This window comes from Cetorhinus maximus, chromosome 33, assembly GCF_964194155.1.
Source record: "Cetorhinus maximus chromosome 33, sCetMax3.hap1.1, whole genome shotgun sequence".
Classification (NCBI taxonomy): domain Eukaryota; kingdom Metazoa; phylum Chordata; class Chondrichthyes; order Lamniformes; family Cetorhinidae; genus Cetorhinus; species Cetorhinus maximus.
The window spans coordinates 8,958,831-8,981,223 of NC_135911.1; the positions used below are offsets into that span (position 1 = coordinate 8,958,831).

Consider the following 22,393-nt stretch of genomic DNA (forward strand, 5'->3'; position numbering starts at 1 on the left):
CTGCACTCTCAGAGGGTCAGTACTGAGGGAGTGCTGCACTCTCAGAGGGTCAGTACTGAGGGAGCGCTGCACTGTTGGAGGGTCAGTACTGAGGGAGTGCTGCACTGTCGGAGGGTCAGTGCTGAGGGAGTGCTGCACTCTCAGAGGGTCAGTACTGAGGGAGCGCTGCACTGTTGGAGGGTCAGTACTGAGGGAGTGCTGCACTGTCGGAGGGTCAGTGCTGAGGGAGTGCTGCACTCTCAGAGGGTCAGTACTGAGGGAGTGCTGCACTGTCGGAGGGTCAGTACTGAGGGAGTGCTGCACTGTTGGAGGGTAAGTGCTGAGGGAGAGCTGCACTGTCGGAGGGTCAGTACTGAGGGAGTGCTGCACTGTCAGACTGTCTTTCAGATGAGACGTTAAACCGAGGCCCCCTCTGCCCTCTCGGGTGGGTGTAAAAGATCCCACGGCCGCTATTTGGAAGAAGAGCAGGGGGGAGTTCTCCCCGGTGTCCTGGGGTCAATATTTATCCCTCAAACAACATCACCAAAAACAGATAATCAGGATCATTATCCCATTGCTGCTTGTGGGAGCTTGCTGTGCGCAGGTTGGCTGCTGCATTACAACAGTGTCTAGACTTCAAGAGGTAATTTCATTAGCTATTGGGATCGGAGGTGGTGAAGCTGCCGCCGAATTGTTTTTAATTCTTTGCTTCCGAGAAGGCTTAACTCCTCTGTGAGGAGCTTCAGGTTACTGTCTAACGGAGGCTTCTCCCTGTGCTTTCCCCGACAGTGCAATCTCAGGTCGTTCAAGCTGAGAACGTGACAGTGATGGAAGGCGAGACAGCAGAGATCACATGCAAGTTGCACAGCTACGACGGTTCGATCGTGGTGATCCAGAACCCCTACCGGCAAACCCTGTTTTTTAACGGCACACGAGGTAAGCGGCTCCAACCCTCCCTCACACTCGCAAGGTGGTCCGGGTAAGGGAGCTACACTGGGATGGTCAGTACTGAGGGAGTGCTGCACTGTCGGAGGGTCAGTACTGAGGGAGTGCTGCACTGTCGGAGGGTCAGTACTGAGGGAGTGCTGCACTGTCAGAGGGTCAGTACTGAGGGAGTGCTGCACTGTCGGAGGGTCGGTACTGAGGGAGTGCTGCACTGTCAGAGGGTCGGTACTGAGGGAGTGCTGCACTGTCGGAGGGTCGCTACTGAGGGAGTGCTGCACTGTTGGAGGGTCAGTACTGAGGGAGTGCCGCACTGTCGGAGGGTCAGTACTGAGGGAGTGCTGCACTGTTGGAGGGTCGGTACTGAGGGAGTGCTGCACTGTCGGAGGGTCAGTACTGAGGGAGTGCTGCACTGTCACAGGGTCAGTACTGAGGGAGTGCTGCACTGTCGGAGGGTCAGTACTGAGGGAGTGCTGCACTGTCAGAGGGTCAGTACTGAGGGAGTGCTGCACTGTCACAGGGTCAGTACTGTGGGAGTGCTGCACTGTCGGAGGGTCAGTACTGAGGGAGTGCTGCACTGTCAGAGGGTCAGTACTGAGGGAGTGCTGCACTGTCGGAGGGTCAGTACTGAGGGAGTGCTGCACTGTCGGGCAGTCAGTACTGAGGGAGTGCTGCACTGTCAGAGGGTCAGTACTGAGGGAGTGCTGCACTGTCGGGCAGTCAGTACTGAGGGAATGCTGCACTGTCAGGGGTTCAGTACGAAGGTAGCGCTGCACGGTCAGAGGGTCAGTATTGAGGGAGCTCTGCAGTACTGAGGGAGTGCCGCGCTGTCGGAGGGTCAGTTCTGAGATAACGTTGCACTGTTGGACCTGCCGTCTTGGTTGAGATGCTACACTGTCACCCCGTCTGCCCTCAGAGGCGGGTGTAAAAGATCCTACAGCCACTATTTGGAAGAAGAGCAGGGATTGGGGGCGGGGGCTTGGCGGGGAGTTCTGCCCGGTGCCGTGGGGGCTAATATTTATCCCTCAACCAACACCACTGAAAAAAAAAACAGATGACCTGGGTCATTATCAAATTGCTGTTTGTGGGATCTTGCTGTGCGCAAATTGGCTGCTGCGTTTCCTACATTACGGCCGCGGGCACGCTTCAAAAGAAAAGTTGTTTCTTGTCTCCGAGGCTCTTGTCTCTCTCGCTGCGATAATGTTGGTGCTGTTGAGGCACAGGGTCAATAACTCGCCCACCAGCTGAAGATTTCAGTCTTCCCCTTCGAAACTCCTCGAACCAACTGCATTTCGGACCCAACCGCGCTGTGTGGTACTTCTGTTACTAAATGAACACAATACCTGTGCATTGCAGGGATTAGATTTACAATGTTGGTGCCAGAATTAGATTGGATTTGTTTTGTTTTCCCCCTATCTCGCCAAAACCGCATTAGATTCATAACAGCAATCCTGCCAGCACATTGAATTAAAAACCTTTGAAGCTGCTCTCCCAAACCTGAAACCAGGATTCTTCACACCACATCCAATTCTAGTTCCAAGACAGATATTTGTCCGTCGGAGAGACCTACAGGAGCTCTTCATAAAGTAGTCGGACCCAGGTTTTACTCTTAATACATCTGTAAGACCTGAGTATTAATTTTTTTACAGCTAGAGTTGCTTATTATTACTGACTGTGTACCTATTGGACTTCAGTATTAAGCCATACATTCTCATAGGACCACGGTGTTCACTCCTATGTATCTACACAACCTCAATATTGATGTCTATGTACTTCAGTGTTAATCCCCCCACACACACACACTCATATACACACACACACTCATACACACACACAAACAGACATACATACGCACAGACACACACACACACACAGACAGACACACACACTCACACACACAAACAGACACACATATGCACAGACACACACACACACACACACACACACACACACACAGACAGACACACACACTCATATACACACACAAACAAATACACATACGCACAGACAGACACACACACACACACAGACACACACACACAGACAGACACACACACTCATATACACACACACACACAAACAAATACACATACGCACAGACAGACACACACACACACTCATACACACACAAACAGACACACATATGCACAGACACACACACACAGACAGACACACACGCTCATATACACACACACACAAACAGACACACATACGCACAGAGAGCCACACACACTCGTACACACACACAAACAGACACACATATGAACAGACACACACAGACAGACACACACAGACAGACACACACACTCATATACACACAAACAGGCACACATACGCGCGCATACACACACACACTCACTCACTCACTCACTCACCCTCTCCACACCCAAGGAGAGGTGATGGCGCAAAGTGATATTGTCACTGGACTAGTAAACCAGAGACCTAGGGTACTGCTCTGGGGTCTGGGGTTCCAATCCCACCATGGGAGATGGTGGAATTTGAATTCAATGAAAAAAAAAATCTGGAATTAAAATGATGATGACCATTATTGATTGTTGTTAAAAACCCATCTAGTTCACTAATGTCCCTTTAGGGAGGGAAATCTGCTGTCCTTACCCGGTCTGGCCTACATGTGACTCCAGACCCACAGCGATGTGCTGGACTCTTAAATGGCCGAGCGAGACACTCAGTTCTATCAAACCACGACAAAAAAGGAATGAGCCTGAACGGACCACCCGGCATCGACCTAGGCACCGGAAACGACAACGGCAAACTCAGCCCTGTCAACCCTGCAAACTCCTCCTCACTAACATCTGGGGGCGAGTGCCGGAATTGGGAGAGCTGTCTCACAGACTAGTCAAGCAACAGCCTGACATAGTCATCCTCACAGTATCATACCTTACAGATAATGTCCCAGACTCCACCATCACCATCCCTGGGTATGTCCTGTCCCACCGGCAGGACAGACCCAGCAGAGGTGGTGACACAGTGGTAAACAGTCGGGAGGGAGTTTCCCTGGGAATCCTCAACATCGACTCTGGACCCCATGAAATCTCATGGCATCAGGTCAAACATGGGCAAGGAAACCTCCTGCTGATTACCACGTACCGCCCTCCCTCAGCTGATGAATCACTGCTCCTCCATGTTGAACATCACCTGGAGGAAGCACTGAGGGTGGCAAGGGCACAGAATGTACTCTGGGTGGGGTACTGCAATGTCCATCACCAAGAGTGGTTCGGTAGCACCACTACTGACCGAGATGGCCGAGTCCTAAAGGACATAGCGGCTAGACTGGGTCTGCGGCAGGTGGTGAGGGAACCAACATCACAGGTGCCAGTCTTCAGCCAATTCGATTCACTCCACGTGATATCAAGAAACAGCTGAAGGCACTGGATACTGCAAAGGCTATGGGCCCTGACAATATTCCAGCAATAGTACTGAAGATTTGTGCTCCAGAACTTGTCGTGCCCCTAGCCAAGCTGTTCCAGTGCAGCTACAACACTGGCATCTACCAGGCTATGTGGAAAATTGCCCAGGGATGTCCTGTACACAAAAAGCAGGACAAATCCAACTCAGCCAATTACAGCCCCATCAGTCTACTCTCCATCATCAAAGTAATGGAAGGGGTCATCAACAGTGCTATCAAGTGGCACTTGCTTAGCAATAACCTGCTCACTGATGCTCAGTTTGGGTTCTGCCAGGGCCACTCAGCTCCTGACCTCATTACAGCCTTGGCTCAAACATGGACAAAAGAGCTGAACTCCCGAGGTGAGGTGAGAGTGACTGCCCTTGACATCAAGGCCACATTTGACCGAGTGTGGCATCAAGAAGCCCTAGCAAAATTGGAATCGGGGGAAAATTCTCCACCAGTTGAAGTCATACCTAGCACAAAAGAAAATGATTGTGGTTGTTGGAGGTCAGTCACCTCAGCTCCAGGACATCACTGCAGGAGTTCCTCAGGGTAGTGTCCTCGGCCCAACCATCTTCAGCTGCTTCATCAGTGACCTTTCTTCCATCACAATGTCAGAAGTGGGGATGTTTGTTGATGATTGCACAATGTTCAGCACCATTCGCGACTCCTCAGATACTGAAGCAGCCCATGTCCAAATGCAGCAAGACCTGGACAATATCCAGGCTTGGGCTGACAAGTCGCAAGTAACATTCACACCACACAAGTGTCAGGCAATGACCATCTCCAACAGAGAGAATCTAGTCATCGCCCCTTGACATTCAATGGCATTCCCATCACTGAATCCCCCACTATCAACATCCTGGGGGTTACCATTGACCGGAAACTGAACTGGACTAGCCATATAAATACTGTGGCTACAAGAGCAGGTCAGAGGCCAGGAATCCTGTGGCTAGTAACTCACCTCCTGACTCTCCAAAGCCTGTCCACCATCTACAAGGCACAAGTCAGGAGTGTGATGGAATACTCCCCACTTGCCTGGATGAGTGCAGCTCCCACAACACTCAAGAAGCTCAACACCATTCAGGACAAAGCAGCCCCGCTTGATTGGCACCCCATCCACAAACATTCACTCCCTCCACCACCGACGCACAGTAGCAGCAGTGTGTGTACCATCCACAAGATGCGCTGCAGGAATTCACCAAGGCTCCTTAGACAGCACCTTCCAAACCCACGACTACTACCATCTAGAAGGACAAGGGCAGCAGATAGATGGGAACAGCACCAGCTGGAAGTTCCCCTCCAAGTCACTCACCATCCTGACTTGGAATTATATCGGCCGTTACATGCACACGTACACACACACACACACACACACACGTCGCAGGACCCATACAGTAGCAGACCAGAGTGAATCATCCCTGTTTATCGCAGTGTGTGCTGTACACACTGAAACACACACACATGGGCTACACTGTACTTCAGGATAACACATTACAGCTCATCCATATTCAATGCTATTAGAGCTTCATAGGAGTTCAGCAGAAACTGAACGCAAGTGTTATATCGATTTATTGCATTAATAATCATCGTAAAGTCCTGTGCATCGGATAACATAGAGAAGGTGGATTTATTACAGGCTGCACAGAGCAGTGGCTGAGGCAGTGTTGGGTTGTGCAATCACTCACTGCTTTATGTTTTGAGATGTACCACATCTTTTACAACCTCATTATTGGGACTCCTTGTATGAGAGTATGGAATGCCAATGATTTGAATGGTATTTTTACACAATAATCTTCTGGAAATTGGGCTTTTCTTTAAATGTCACTGAAGGATTGGATCCTCCCACTCACTTCCGTCTCTCCTCTCCCACTGCCTCTGACGGCAACTGTTCATGATGAACACCTCATTTAACTGGCACACAACCCTCTTTAAGCCACACTTGGAACACTATGCACAGTCCTGGCCTCCATAGACCATCGCTGAAGCACTGTGCATTCTCCCAATACTGACCCTCCGACAGTGCAGCACTCCCTCAGGACTCACCCTCCGACAGTGCAGCACTCGCTCAGTACTGACTCTCCGACAGTGCAGCACTCCCTCAGGACTGACCCTCCGACAGTGCAGCACTCCCTCAGGACTGACCCTCCGACAGTGCAGCACTCCCTCAGGACTGACCCTCCGACAGTGCAGCACTCCCTCTGTACTGACCCTCCGACAGTGCAGCACTCCCTCAGTACTGACCCTCTGACAGTGCAGCACTCCCTCAGTACTGACCCTCTGACAGTGCAGCACTCCCTCAGTACTGACCCTCCGACAGTGCAGCGCTCCCTCAGCACTGACCCTCCGACAGTGCAGCGCCCCCTCAATACTGACCCCCTGACAGTGCAGCACTCCCTCAGTACTGACACTCCGACAGTGCAGCACCCCCTCAGTACTGACCCTCTGACAGTGCAGCACTCCCTCAGTACTGACCCTCTGACAGTGCAGCACTCCCTCAGGACTGACCCTCTGACAGTGCAGCGCTCCCTCAGCACTGACCCTCCGACAGTGCAGCACTCCCTCAGTACTCACCCTCTGACAGTGCAGCACTCCCTCAATACTGACACTCCGACAGTGCAGCACCCCCTCAGTACTGACCCTCTGACAGTGCAGCACTCCCTCAGTATTGACCCTCCGACAGTGCAGCCCTCCCTCAGTACTCACCCTCCCACAGTGCAGCGCTCCCTCAGCACTGACCCTCCGACAGTGCAGCACTCCCTCAGCACTGACCCTCTGACAGTGCAGCGCCCCCTCAGTACTGACCCTCCGACAGTGCAGCGCTCCCTCAGTATTGACCCTACGACAGTGCAGCACGCCCTCAGTACTGACCCTCCGACAGTGCAGCACTCCCTCAGTACTGACCCTCCCGACAGTGCAGCACTCCCTCAGTACTGACCCTCCGACAGTGCAGCACTCCCTCGGCACAGGCAGTGGGAGTGTTTGACTGATTCACTGGACTGGGGCATGCAACCCTTGACCTTCTGACTCCGAGGAGAGAGGGATGGGAGTGTTACCCAGTGAGCTATGCTGGCATCCTGAGGGACAGATTGGCACTGAAAGGGCGATTACATAACTGCCTTGAAAAACTGCGAGTTGGCAATCGATTGGAGACTCTGGTTGGACGCTGAATCCCCTTGTTCAGTTTTAATTGTGTGGTGCAGTGAAGCAAATATGCATCAATCCTGAATTTAAGTAAGACAAACAATTAACAGGCAATTGCTTTAAGTCTGTGAAAAGCAGTGTGTTCCAACAAAGACTGAGGCTGGGATTTTACGGCAGGAATGGATAATTGAGAGAGACGACCAAAAGCCCATTGACTTTCAGAAAAATCCAGACTGTGGGTGCGGCAGGAACACCCCGGCCTGAGTATTTGTTTGACTTATAAGGAGACTTGGAGTGGGCGCTTGTTTTTGCTGAGGTATAATTATCAATATTGACTGGGCTTCGCTTCCCTTTTAAGATGAAGTAATTTCGATACCTGCATAAACACTGTGGCTACAAGAGCAGGTCAGAGGCTGGGAATCCTGCGGTGAGCAACTCACCTCCTGACTCCCCCAAAGCCTGTCCACCATCGACAAGGCACAAGTCAGGAGTGTGATGGAATACTCCCCACTTGCCCTGGATGAGTGCAGCTCCCACAACACTCAAGAAGCTTGATACCATCCAGGACAAAGCAGCCCCGCTTGATTGGCACCCCATCCACAAACATTCACTCCCTCCACCACCGACGCACAGTAGCAGCAGCGTGTACCATCTACAAGATGCACTGCAGCAACTCACCAAGGCTCCTTCAACAGCACCTTCCAAACCCACGGTCACTACCATCTAAAAGGACAAGGGCAGCAGACACATGGGGAACACCACCGCCTGGAAGTTCCCCTCCAAGTCACTCACCATCCCGACTTGGAAATATATCGGCCGTTCCTTCACTGTCGCTGGGTCAAAATCCTGGAACTCCTTCCCTGACAGCACTGTGGGTGTACCTACACCACATGGACTGCAGCGGTTCAAGAAGGCAGCTCACCACCACCTTCTCAAGGGGCAACTAGGGATGGGCAATAAATGCTGGGCCCAGCCAGTGAAGCCCACATCCCATGTATGAATTTTTAAATATACTCTACAGCATTGTTGCCCCATCACTTGAGTGCCCCCCGCCCCCGCTTATCTCTTAGGGCGTCGTCAGATGTGGGTCTTGAACAGGTTCCCAGGGCAAGCTCCGGAAACATTGAAATGTTCGTCCTTCCCTGTAACTCTCACCTGTCACCCCGGGGCAGTGCACTCTGCCGTCACTCCCCACGTCGAATGTCACCACAAACCTCACGGCTGCCCCTTCTCAGTCCTCCTGGGGAGGGGGTGGGGGAGGTGGGCCCATGTTATTTTCCCCTCACAAAACCAGGTGAATGTTTTTTTTTGGGAAGGCCTCGGTCCACCATTTCTTTCTGACTAACCGGAGAGGTGATGCCACAGCGGTAACGCCGCTGGACCGGTAACCCAGAGATTACTCCGGGGGCCCGTGCTCCAATCCCCCCCTCCCACTGCAGGTTGTGGAATTTGAACTCAATAATAACTAAAAAAAATCTGGAATTATAAGTCTAATGATGACCATGAAATCATTGTTCATTGTCGTAAAAACCCATCTGGTTCACTAATGTCCCCTTTAGGGAGGGAAATCTGCCCTCCTTACCCTGGTCTGGCCTACATGTGACCCCAGACCCCACAGCGATGTGGTTGACTCTTAACTGCCCCCCCTGAAATGGCCGAGCAAGACACCCAGTTCAAGGGCAATTAGGGATGGGCAATGACCTCTGGCCTTGCCAGCGACGCCCACATCCCATCAAAAGCGTTCATTTGAAGGACTAAAATTCCCGACGTTAAACGAAATTTTTTAAACAAGGGTCGGAGCGGATGTTTCATGATGGCAAGGCCCGAGTTCGTCGATTTTTATTTTTTTCGCGCCCTTATGCTAAGCTTCTCGCCCTTCAGCTTTCCCCATGGAGTGCGCCCCGGCCGCCATTTTATTTCTCACGGCGGATTTTGGGAACGGGTCGGAGCGTGTGCGGCTCCCGCAAATTTCCCAGCATGCAACCTGCGGGGGGTGGGGGGGAAAGTTGAAAGGTGAGAGGCCGCGACCCCTCACTCCGGAGGGAACGAAGAAGGCCATTTGCTTTTCCCATCTGGCCCGGAGGGGAAACGGGAGATGGAATCTTCCCTGAGGTTATATTTTTGAGGCCTGCATCAGTGTCAGTCGCTTTTCTTCAAGCTGCCTCCCCTCCCCGTTTCACACCCTTCTTAAAACCCGCCTCTTGGTCCAGATGTTTGGCGAACTATACTGATTAATATTAACATCGTTCTTAGGTTCATTGTTCACTTTTATTGGCATCGCTTGTCTTTGGAAGCGATTTGAATATCAGTGGTTCACGTTAACCGCATTACAATTAAGATTTACAGCACCATTCGGCCCATCTGCTCTGTGCCGGTGTTTGTGCCCCACACGAGCCTCCTCCCACCCCCACTTCATCTCGCCCCCCCCCCTTCAACATAACATCCAAATTCCCCCCCTCCTGTGTTTTTCCAGCTTCCCCCTTCAAGGCATTTCTTTTCCCCCCCTTTATTTTTGTTTCGTGGGGTGTGGGGTATCGCCGGCAAGGGCCAGCATTTGTTGCCCGTCCCTAATTGCCCTTGAACTGGGTGGCTTGCTCGGCCATTTCGGAAGGGCAGTTAAGAGTCAACCACATGGCTATGTGGGGGTCTGGTGTCACATGTAGGCCAGACCGGGTAAGGAAGGCAGATTTCCCTCCCTAAAGGGACATTAGTGAACCAGATGGGTTTTTATGACAATCGATGGTAGTTTCATGGCCGCCATGTTAATTCCAGATGTTTTTCTTTTTTTTTTGATTGGTTGAATTCAAATTCCACCAGCTGCCAGGGTGGGATTTGATCCCGTATCCCCCCCAGGTCATTAGCCTGGGCCTCTGGATTACTAGCCCAGGGACGTTGCCGCTATGTCACTGCTTTCCCAACTATTGACATCGTTTACCTCAACTCCCTGTGGGAGCGAGTTCCACATTCTCCCCACTCTCTGGGTAAAGAAGTTTCTCCCGAATTCCCCATTGGATTTATTCGTGACGATCTTACATCGATGGCCCCTAGTTCTGGTCTCCCACCCACCACAAGTAGAAACACCTCTACGTCTACCCTATCGAGACCCCTTTCATCGATTTTGAATGCATCTTTCCGGCCCTCCTCCCAACCTTCTCTTTCCTAGTTCCAAGCGCATCCAGTTAGTTGTAAACCTCCCAGCTCTGGTATCATTGGCTGACGGGCAGAACACAGAGCAGAGGAATAAGCGTATCCTTTTCAGGGAGCACCACAGAGGTCTGCACTTGGGCCTCAGCTAGTCAGTATCTGGGACTTAGGTGAAGAGGGACCAAGTTGTAATGTACCCAAGTTTGCTGCTCATAGTTAGGTGGGACACTGAGACGTGAGGAGACCACCGAGAGGCTGCGAAGGGATTTGGGGGAGGTTTTGGGTGGGGGGCGGTGGTTCTGGTATTGGGATCACACTGCAGGCACGGTGTTAGGAAGGCAAATGGCACGTTGGCCTCTGTTGCAAAGGGTTTGCCCTGTGGGTGAGCAAGAAATGCTACAGTTATCCAGGGCTTTTGGTGAGACCCCGACCTGGAGGATTGTGCTTTTCTCTTTATTCATCCACAGGACGTGGGCCTCGCCCGTGTTTATTGCTCATCCCTAGCTGCCCTCGTTCAGAGGGCATTTTTAAGAGTCAACCACATCGCTGTGGAGCCTGGAGTCATGTGTAGGGCCAGACCAGGGTAAGGAGGGCAGATTTCCCTCCCTGAAGGGAACCAGATGGGTTTTTAACAACAATCGACGATAGTTTCATGAAACAAAAACAGAAAATGCCGGGAAAACTCAGCATCTGTGGAGAGTTGGGAAAAAAAAAACAGAGTTAACGTTTCGAGTCGGTGCGACTCTGCTTCAGAGATGTAGTTGGGAACATCATGGTCACCGTTAGACTTTTAACTCCAGATTTTTATTGGATTCACATCCCGCTATCTGCCGTGACAGGATTCGAACCCAGGTCCCCTCAGCGTTACCCTGGGCCTCTGGGTTACTAGCCCAGTGACAGTGCCATGGCCTCCCCCACCCCCCACCCCCACCAAGGTTGTACGGTTTTGGTCTCCTTACCTAAGGAAAGATTGACTTGCCAGAGAGGGAGCGCAGCGAAGGTTCACCAGGCTGACCCCTGGGATGGAGGGATTGTTGTGGGAGGAGAGATGGAGGAGAGTGGGCCTCGGTGGAGTTTGGCAAAATGAGAGGTGATCTCGTTGAAACGTACAGTATTCTTCGGGGGTGGGGGGGGTGGTGGTTTGACAGGGTCGATGCTGAGAGGCTGTTCCCCACCCCCCAACCACTTCCAGAGAGTCCAGAATTGGTGGGGTTGTGGGAGGAGGGATGGTGGAGTCACAGCCTCAAGATAAGGGGTCGGCCGTTTTGGAGTGGGTTGAGGGGAAATGTCTTTACTCAGAGGGCCGTGAATCTTTGGGATTCTCTATCCCAGAGATTTGAGGATCCTCGGATGCGCAGAGCATGAGATACAGGAGCAGGAGTAGGCCATTCGGCCCCTCTAGCCTGCTCCGCCATTCAATAAGATCATGGCTGATCTGACTGTGCCCTTAACCCCACTTTCCCGCCTGCTCCCCCCCCATAACCCTCGACCCCCACATCAATCAAAAAAACCTGCCTCACTCAGCCTTGAGTATAGTCAATGACCCCGGCCCCCACTGCTCCCTGGGGAAGAGGATTCCACAGACTAACCACCCTCTGAGAGAAGAAATTCCTCCTCATCTCCGTCGTCAATGGGAGACCCCCTTATCCTGAAACTGTGCCCCCTAGTTCTGGATTCCCCTCAGGGGAAACATCCTCTCAGCATTTACCCTGTCAAGCCCCCCCTCAGAATCTTATCTGTTTCAATAAGATCCCCTCTCATTCTTCTAAACTCCAATGGGTACAGGCCCAACCTGTCCAACCTTTCCTCATAAGACAAACCCCCTTCACCCCAGGAATCAGCCCAGTGAACCTTCTCTGAACTGCCACCAGTGAGTATATTCAAGACGTGGAGATCGCGAGATTTTTGCGCACTAAGGGACAGGGCAGGAAAGTGGAGTTAGGGTAGAGGATTAGCCATGACCTTATTGAATGGGAGGAGCAGGTTCAAGGGGCTGAATGGCCTCCCCCTGCTCCTATTTCTTCAGTTTTAAACCATCCTTGCAAACCGTTTTTGCCTCTCCCCGGAGCCTTGGTATCCTTCGTGTGTTCCGGAGACCCAGGTTTTGGGATCCTTTAGCATTTGCGCTGTGTGGTTGACCCACTGGAGAAGGAGTGGGCAGCAGAGAGAGGACAGGCCAGGAGAGTAAGGGAGAGAGACGTGGCTTTGTGCTCGGTGGGGTATTGCAGTTGTCCGTGGGCTAGGAACTCTGAGGTTCCTTCTCCCGACCAACCCCACCACCCCCCTCAGTCACCTCTGCCGACCTCTGCGTGCCCATGGGGCAGCAGTGGGGGTACAGGTGATGCCCCATGCAGGCAAACAGCCTTAAGATACGCAGCCGGCTGACGTGCGAACAGAGGGAGGCGGGAGGAACCTGCCACTTATCAGCTCCTCGGGGGATGGGGGCAAATAGGCAGAACACTGACAATAATCTGACTGCATTTCTCATTCCAGAGATGTCGAAATTTTTACATTAAATATCCGGGAGCGTTGTTGTCACGGTCAATTGCGGTGTTTATATTCAAGCATCTGTCTGAATGATGCGGCTCACTAGTGACTTAGCCTCCCTCTGGCTGTAAGCAATGATCTTTGAATATTTATGTGTTTTGGGAATTTGGAAAATGTAACATTGGAATTTTCAATTTCAATTACTTATGTCAGTCCTGCTGTTTCAGATATTTATATCACCGCATACGGAACATTATATCCTGTGATCTCATTCTCACTCTCCATCTCTGTCTCACTTTCTCTTCCTCCCTCTCCTCTTCCATTATCTCTCCATCTCCCCTCCTGCCTCACACACTCTCTCCGTTTCTGCCTTGCACTTTTCCAATTGACCTCTCTCTCTCTCTCTCGCCCAGATCTCCCTCACATTCTCTCTCCCGTTCTGACTCACTCCCTCTCTCTCTCTTGCCTGTTCTGATTCACACACTCTTTGTCTCTCTATGTTTTGCTTCACATTCTCTCTCTCTCTCTCTCTCCTGTTCGACCTCACTCTCTCTCTTGTGTTCTGCCTCGCTCCTCTCTTCCGTCCTGACTGTCTCTCTCTCTCACTCACACTCTCTCCTTTTGCAACCCACATTCTCACTCTCTCCTGTACTGAACCACGTTCTCTCTCCTGCCCTGATCCCTCTCTCTCTCTTTCTCTCCTGCTCTAACCCAAACTCTCCCTCTCTCACCTGTTCTGATCCACTCTCTCTTTCTCACTATCTCTTTCTCTCCCTCACCTGCTCTGACCCACCCTCTCTCTTCCACTCTCTCTCTCTCCTGCTCTAACTCACACACTCTCCCTCTCTCACTCCCTCCTGCTCTGATCCACCCTCTCTTTCCCACTCACTCTCTCTTGTTCGAAGCCACACTCTCTCTCTCTCCTATCCACTGTATGTATGTGACTCTCTCACCTGTTCTGATCCACTCTCTCTTTCTCACTATCTCTTTCTCTGTCTCTCACCTGCTCTGACCCACTCTCTCTCTCTCTCACTATCTCTTTCTCTGTCTCTCACCTGCTCTGACCCACTCTCTCTCTCTCACTATCTCTTTCTCTGTCTCTCACCTGCTCTGACCCACTCTCTCACTTCCACTCTTGCTCTCTCCTTCTGTAACCCACACTCTCTCTTTCTCTCTCATTCTCTCCGGCTCTGATCCACTCTGTCTTTCCCACTCTCTCTCTCCTGCTCTAAGCCACACACTCCCTCTCCTGTCCACACTCTCTCCCTCTCTCTCTCCTGTCCACTCTGTCTCTCTCCTGTTCTGTCTCACTATCTCTCACTCCCACTCTCTCTCTCCTGCTCTGACCCACTCTCTTTCTTGCTCTCTCTGTCTCTCTCTCTTGCTCTAACCCACTCTCTCTTTCTCACTCTCTTTCTTGTCCACACACTCTCTTTTTCTCTCTCTCTCCTTCTCTGACCCACTCTCTCTCTCTCTCTCTCTCTCTCCCCTCCTCTTACCCACTCTTTCTCACTCCCTGTCACTCTCACTTTCTGTCTCTCTCTCTCTCCTGCTCTGACCCACTCTCTCTTTCTCACTCTCTCTCCTGTCCACACTCTCTCTTTCTCTCTCGCTTGCTCTCTCTGTCCTGCTCTGACCCACTCTTTCTCTCTCTCTCTCTTCCCTGCTCTTACCCACTCTCTTTCTCACTCCCTCTCGCTCCTACTCTCTCTGTCTCTCTCTCTCTCTCTCTCTCTCTCTCCTGCTCTGACCCACTCTTTCTTTCTCACTCTCTCTCCTGTCCACACACTCTCTCTTTCTCGCTCCCTCACTTGCTTTCTCTCTCCCCTGCTCTTACCCACTCTCTTTCTCACTCCCCCTCACTCCCACTCTCTCTGTCTCTGTCTCTCTCCCCTGCTCTTACCCACTCTCTTTCTCACTCCCCCTCGCTCCCACTCTCTCTGTCTTTGTCTCTCTCTCTCGTGCTCTGACCCACTCTTTCTTTCCCACACTCTCTCTCCTGTCCACACACTCACTCTCTCTCTCTCGCTTGCTTTCTCTGTCTCCTGCCGTACTCTCCCTCTCTCTCTCCCTCCATATTGTGTTAGTTTTCTGCCTTTCATCCCAGCATTGGTCACAGCGTAATGACACTGGAACGCAGACAGTGTTTGTACAGAATTCAGGAATATCTGGCCTGCTATCCCTCGCAGCTTTTAACTCTCCCCCCCCCGCCCCCACTCTCCCTCACCCACACCCACCCGACAAGGTTGAATCCGATCCCGTCTCTGACGGAACTTGCAGCTTCCGTTCCTCCCTCACAGGTATTTAAATATGATTTATTTAAACGACCGGCGCACCAGATATAAAATCGATTCCAGTGAACCAAACCATTTCGCACCGTCAGTAAATAAAAAAAATAAATCGTGATTCCAATATCCCACTTAGTGCATTCACCCGCCTCCGTGCAGTTAACAGTCGGAGTGCCCAGGCAGTTTGTGCCCGGCGGACGGGATTAACCCTATCGCCCACCTCAGCCTTGGTACAGTGCCTCGAGTTGCAAGCGAAGGCGGTGTATTTAATGGCAGGCTGGGGACGATGAGTGTGATTCATTGCTGTGTAGATGGTACATTCAGATGACGCTTGTCGGTGTGTGGGAGACGTTCGATTGTGCCTCACTGCTAGGCCCAGATCCCTCGAGTTGCCATAGGAACCTGACATCTATCTCTTCCACTTCAATTTTGAATTGAGTGAGAGACTTCCATTTCTACCACAACCTCGGGACATCCCCGAAGTGATTCACAGCCAACGGAGTTATTATTATTATTTTTTTTTTGTTTTGAAGTTTTTTTTTGCCGTTGTGAGGTCGGAAACGCCACAGTCAATTTGCGCACAGCAAGCTCCCGCAAAATTAAACAGCAGGGTGGTGATGGCCGGAAAACCCACTTCTTTTTCTCAATGCGATATCGGTCGAAGGATAAATATTGCCCCCCCCTGCCCCCCCCAGGACATCGAAGAGAAAACCCCCCCCACCGCCTCACTTGCTCCTCTTCCAAATAGCGGCTGTGGGGATCTTTATACCCACCCAAGAGCGCAAGACAGGGCCTCGGTTTTAATTTCTCATCCAAACGACGATGGTGCAACAATTGCCCTACCGGTGCACCCTGTGATATCGATAACCTTTCCCTTTCTCCGTGACCTTTGCTTTCTTTCTGCCTTTCACTTGCGACTGAAGGCATTGCCACAGAAGGCTGTGGGAGGCCGGGTCATTGAGTGTGTTTAAGAGCGAGATAGATAGGTTCTTGATTGGTATGGGGATCAAAGGTTACGGGAGAAGGCGGGAGAATGGGGTTGAGAAACTTATCAGCCATGATTGGATGGCGGAGCAGACTCAATGGGCCGAATGGCCTAATTTCTGCTCCTATGGTCTTATGGACTGTAGAAGAAATTGGATTATAGGAGGTTTATCATGCTCTCCCTTTGTCAGGTTCCCCCTTTTCAAGTCAACCATCTACGAGGCACTGATGGATCTGTCTCCCTCCAGATGTGTGGATGCACCTGGTCTCACTAGGACAACTCCAATCACATTCTTCTCCTCATCGTCTGGGTGGGTTTCTCACCACGATCTTCTGACCAGCACTGAGCTCTCTTCCAAGTTTCATACCTCGCGTATCATGACTCATATCCACCTTGCTTTGCTTCTCTCTTACTTTAGTATTGACATCAGGCTTAAGCAAGCTAAACCTTGTCCCAGGAGCCTGTTTAAACACCCGACTGGTAGCTCTTTCGAGTTATCAACAGTCACAGATTGTAACTCTTTCGAGTACATTCACAGTTCTTGGTTTCCGGGAGTGGGACACGAACCCACAACCTTCTGATTCAAAGGCGAGGGTGCTATGAACTGAGCCACAGCTGACACCTCTAAAAGGTGAGCAACCTGTTGTAGACGCGGAGTTATTCCGCAAGGGAGGAGAAGGTTCCCCAGCCTGTACCAAGGAGAAACGTGGAAGTTACTGCCTCACTGGTCACTTGGCAAGTACGTCTTGAGGGTCCTCTCTCACAATCTGCACACTTCCTTTGTAGCACTGTTTTATGCTGGGTGACATGGTGGTCTCAGAGTGTGTTTGACCCCATTCTTGCAACAACAACAAAAAAAAACCGGAAAATGCTGGAAAAACTCAGCGCCAGTGGAGGGAGAAACCGAGTGAGAGTCCGCGTCTGAAGAAGAGTCACACACGGCGGGGAGGGGGGGGGCTGGAAAAGCTAACCCTGTTCCCTCCCTCCACACAGGCTGAGTTTTTTTCCCCAGCATTTCCCCACCTCAAAGAAATGGACCTGTCCCGATTCCCCCATGATTTTCTCCTGTTTTAACGGTGGAGTGACAGGGACGTTGACGGGATCATTTCTCATTCTGGGACACGCTCTCTCCCCCGCCCACTGCCTCTTCAATGTCTCTATCTATCCCTGGACACCGAAAATAGCTTCTTGCTGCTGCTGCTGCTGCTTTCGCGCTGACATCTCCCTGTGAGGCAGCTCCTCCATCAATCTCTCTCTCTCTCTCTCAACCTGGGCCAAATGATGTCTCTTTTAATGCCCAGGGGAGGTGGCCTTTATCTACTCCCAGTTCAGCTCTGCCTGTGAAACACTGGTGCAGTTTCCCATCTTCGCACCCTTGCTCCCTCCCCCTTGAACCTGTAAGAGATCCTTCAGTAATCTCTCTGGCGTGTCCCTCGTGTTGTGTGATTCCCAGGGAGTTCGGTGGCCGGAAGCAAGTCAGCCTTCGGGGAGAATTCGGAAAGAGTGGTCCGGATCGACACGACCTGCTGATTTACAGCCTTTAATATCCTACTTGATGGCAACACTTACCGTGTTGCGATCCTTCCTCCAGGATCACTCAGGGCACCTCTTTGAGCACCCCCTTGGTGACAGACCGATCTTTACTGTAAATAACTCCTTAACCATATCATCTGAATCAAAAAAAAAACCCCCTCCTCCCCATCCAGGAGAGTTCCCACTGCTGTCAGTGGCGAGCCATAGGGTATATTTGATCCTTTTGTCTGTGACATCTTTTGATTCTCTGCTCCTATCACTGCTTGCTTGTCCCTACAACCACCCCCCCACCCTCAACTTCTCTCTCCCCCCGCCCCCCCACCTTAAACCAGCTTATATTTCACCCCTCTCCTAACTACACTCAGTTCTGTTGAAGGGTTGTGTGGACTCGAAACGTCGACTCTTTTCTTCTCCGCTGAATCTGCCAGATCTGCTGAGTTTTTCCAGGTAATTCTGTTTTTGTATAGGGTATATCACCCTGATTCAGCCCTAACGTGACCACCCTGCACTGGAAGAGTGTTATTGGAGGAATGGGTCTGTATTCCGTGTGAGGGACTGTAACTGATCAAACCCCTTCTGCTCTCCCTCCGAGATAACTGGTGCGGCTCCATCAATAACGAAAGTAATATGTGAACCTCCTTGACATTGAGTTCCACCGTGGGCGTTGGAATTGAACCCTCGGTCCTGTTATTGTCAGCTTCTCTGTGTTGTCCTTTCTTGCTCTCCAACTGAGCACAACCCTTTGACCCCCACCACACCCCCACCGTGCTCAATAATATAAGCCCCCTGTTCCAACATCTATCATTTGAGGATTTCCGGACTCCTGAATTAGCCTTCCCACACCCAGTGCCACGGCTGTGCATGGAGTTTCAACCCGACCTGAAGCATTACCGTCTCCCCTTACGGTTGCCTGGACTTTCCCCACAGTGTGACAGTCCTGGATGTGCCCCTCTCCCAGTTTATGTTGTGATCCTTGGCCTGACCCCCGGGGTGTGGGGAGAGCTCCGGTTAGGGACCGGTAACGTTTTGTTCAAAGCCGTTAAAGGTTGAGACGAAAGACACCTTTACTGTACAACGTTAGAAAAGCAAAACAACCTCCAGTACAGGTAAACCTTATACTCTAGCATTCAGGCTTAACATCAGGTGCATATTGAAGTAACAGGCAAACTGTGGTCCGACGCACACTCTGTGCTCTACAGAGTAAATGACAGATGCATCCAAGACAGAGTCCTTTGATTTCTCGAGAACCAACCCAGATGTTCGTCAACCAATCTCGCTGAAACTTTGTCTTTCTCCCGGGGGTTTCCAGTCTCCACCTTTGAAGGTCCTGTCTTGGAATTCTCTCCAAAAGTCACGACCGCTCCCAAAGGGGTACCTTCCTTTGCCCCAGTGGCCCCACAGTATGAGGACAATCTGTTAAAGGCAGCTCTCTCTTTAATTTAACCTGACTGGGACCTCTGCCTGTCTTGCCTGTGACACTTCTTGGCTGGCTCCCTCAAAGCTGACTAAAGTTGGCTGACCCTTGAACTGCTCCTCACCAACCCTTGAACTGATCTAGTAACCTATCAACACACACCCATAGGCTCCCACCCTTGTTACTAGGTAGGAGCCATTGGAACACGCTGCACCTTAAAATGTTACAATCTCTACGGGGACTCACAGATCAATGCATTTCCTCACCACAGGCATGGCACTCTACCTGGAAATGGGGCATTTAGAAGATTGGTGGCTACCATGGCAACAGTAGCCTCTAAATTTCTGACCCTTGAGACTGTGAACATGGCTGTCGTGGCCTGGATCCTACTGAAATCCAGTGGATTCCCCTGTTGGTTCAGGAAAAGAACTCTCTCGCAATTTGCATCTCTTTCTTCCTCTCTTTCCCGTGGCTGTGGCTTCATCATAGGCCCCCCTCCACGTCAGCTTATTGCCTTTCCTCTAAACCTTGGCCTGGGTTTTATTGCTCTTTGGGCCTCCCAAAAAAAAAATCTCTTAAGTTTGCGCCAAATCCACGGTGACGGGCGAGTTTCTTTAAGTCGAGAATGTAATCTGCAACCGTCTCACTTGGCGACTGCACCCTTTGACAGAACGCAACCCCCAGCTCAATAGCTGTGCCACAATTTGAGCCCAGAGTCTCACTCATTAATTGCAGAATAGCCCCTACCGCTGGAGTCCCACTGGCAACATTGGCTAGACTCAGCCTCAAAAGCATTTGGCCCCGTCATTGTGAGGAAAACCTTTACATTCTGCTCATCTCTTATTTTATTCGCTTTCAGACAAACGTGCAACCCTTTTGTGTGATAGCCCCAGTCCTCTTTGTTAGGGCTGAACTCCCCCCATTTTCCCCAAACGCACCTTTCAGCGCCCTTTTTATCCAATTGCTCGCCATGCTGGCTCACTGTGTTCCTGAACATGATGTGCACACAGAGTGAGCTTTCAAATCATTCAGATTTCCTCAGAATCGACTTTAGAAGCTCCAGAAAGTGTGTCACACCGCTCGTTGGTCCCTAACTCCACGTTTCACGAACATTTTCCCCCCGTGACCCCCATTTCAATGCTTCGCACTTGATGTGACCCGACACCAGAGTGAAAATTGGGGGTCGGGGTGGGGTAGAGTTGTTGAACGGAGTGGGCGGTGGAGGGGATGGGGGGGGTGGCGGTGGTGGTGGTGGGTGGGGGGATGGGAAAGATGCTGTGCGGTTGGGGGAAGAGTTCAAATGGCAGGGGTATACGCACATAAGAACTAGGAGCAGGAGTAGGCAATTCAGCCCCTCGAGTCTGCCCCGCCATTCAATACGATCATGGCTGATCTCATTTCGGCCTCAACTCCAATTTCCCGCCCTCTCCCCATAACCTTTCAACCCCGTTACTAATTAAAAATCTGTCTATCTCCCCCTTAAATTTATTCAGGGTCCCGGCATCCACTGCGCTCTGAGGTAGTGAATTCCACAGGTTCACGACCCTTTGAGAAAAGTAATTCCTCCTCATCTCTGATTTAAATCTACCACCCCTTAGCCTAAAACTATGGCCTCTCGTTCTAGAATGCCCCACAAGGGGAAACATCCGCTCCACGTCTACTTTGTCGATCCCCTTTAGCATCTTATATACCTCAATTAGATCTCCTCTCATCCTTCTAAACTCTAGTGAGTATAGGCCTAAACTGCTCAATCTCTCCTCATAAGACAAGCCCCACATCTCTGGAATCAATCTAGCGAACCTCCTCTGAACCACCTCCAGTGCAACTACATCCTTCCTCAAGTAAGGGGACCAAACCCGAGGGCACAGCCTCAGAGTAAAGGGAAGACCTTTTAGAACAGAGATGAGGAGAAACTTCTTTAGCCAGAGAGTGGTGGATCTATGGAATTCATTGCCACAGAAGGCTGTGGAGGCCAGGTCATTGAATGTATTTAAGACCGAGATAGATAGGTTCTTGATTGGTAAGGGGATCAAAGGTTATGGGGAGAAGGCGGGAGAATGGGGTTGAGAAACTTATCAGCCATGATTGAATGGCGGAGCAGACTCGATGGGCTGAATGGCCTAATTTCTGCTCCTATGTCTTATGGTCTTATGGTCAGTACTCCAGGTGCACTCTCACCAATGCCTCGTACAGTTGCAACAACACTTCCCTATTTTTATACCCTAAAGTAACCTAACACACCCGCCATTTTGCAGTCTCTGTTGGCAACAGTGACCCATCTTCAGAGTTTCTATCATTATGACCAAGTCCGCTGGAAAAAAAACCCCCAAAAATCGCGAGCGCTTAAAAGGGGATCTTGCAGTGAATCCCAGAATCCCAGTGAAACCTCAGTCTCCGCTCCACAGCCGCCATTGCTGTCTTGGAGCTCGCGACCCCCCCACCGCTTGCCCTGTGACCCCCCCCCCACTGTGGGGGGGTCACGACCCCCCGTTTGGGAACCCCCCCGCCCTAAGTTCTCAAACGAAATGTAGGAAAAGGATTCCACCACATCCTCGTCGCCGCCTTTGGTGTTCAAGGCGTGCCAACTGTGGTTAAACGTTTTCCTGGAGGTTCCATCACATGACCTGCCCCCTTCCACCCCCCCCCTCCCCCGCCCACCCGCCAACCAACCACGAGTCAGCCAACACCTCCATCTTTGTGACACACGAACAAGGAGCAGGAGTGGGCCACTCGGCCCCTCTCGAGCCTCCTCCGCCATTTAATAAGATCATGGCTGATCTGCTAGCAACGTCAAATCTGCATCCCGCCTACCCCCCCCCCCCCGATAACCTATCACCCCCCTTCGCTTACCAAGAATCTCCCCACCTCTGCCTTAAAGATATTCATAGTCTCTGCTTCCACCGCCTTTTCAGGAAGAGAGTTCCAAAGACCCACGACCGTCAGAGAGAGAAAATTTCTCCTCATCTCTGTTTTAATTGGGCGACCCCTTATTTTTGAACAGTGACCCCCCCACAAGAGGAGACAGCGCCGCACTGTCTTCCTACACTAATTGGAAAGCAGAAAGGCTC

At 51.3% G+C, this 22,393-nt stretch overlaps 1 protein-coding gene across 1 annotated transcript in view; it reads left to right on the forward strand.

Moving 5' to 3' along the window:
• Positions 1 to 751: 751 nt before the first annotated feature.
• The window catches only part of cadm4 (cell adhesion molecule 4), a 108,207-nt gene continuing 86,565 nt past the window's right edge, over positions 752 to 22,393 (forward strand). Inside the window, exon 1 of the mRNA XM_078533533.1 lies at positions 752 to 915. Within this exon, the coding sequence (XP_078389659.1) occupies positions 807 to 915 (109 nt within the window). The 5' untranslated portion in view covers positions 752 to 806. The remainder of the gene's footprint in view (positions 916 to 22,393) is intronic.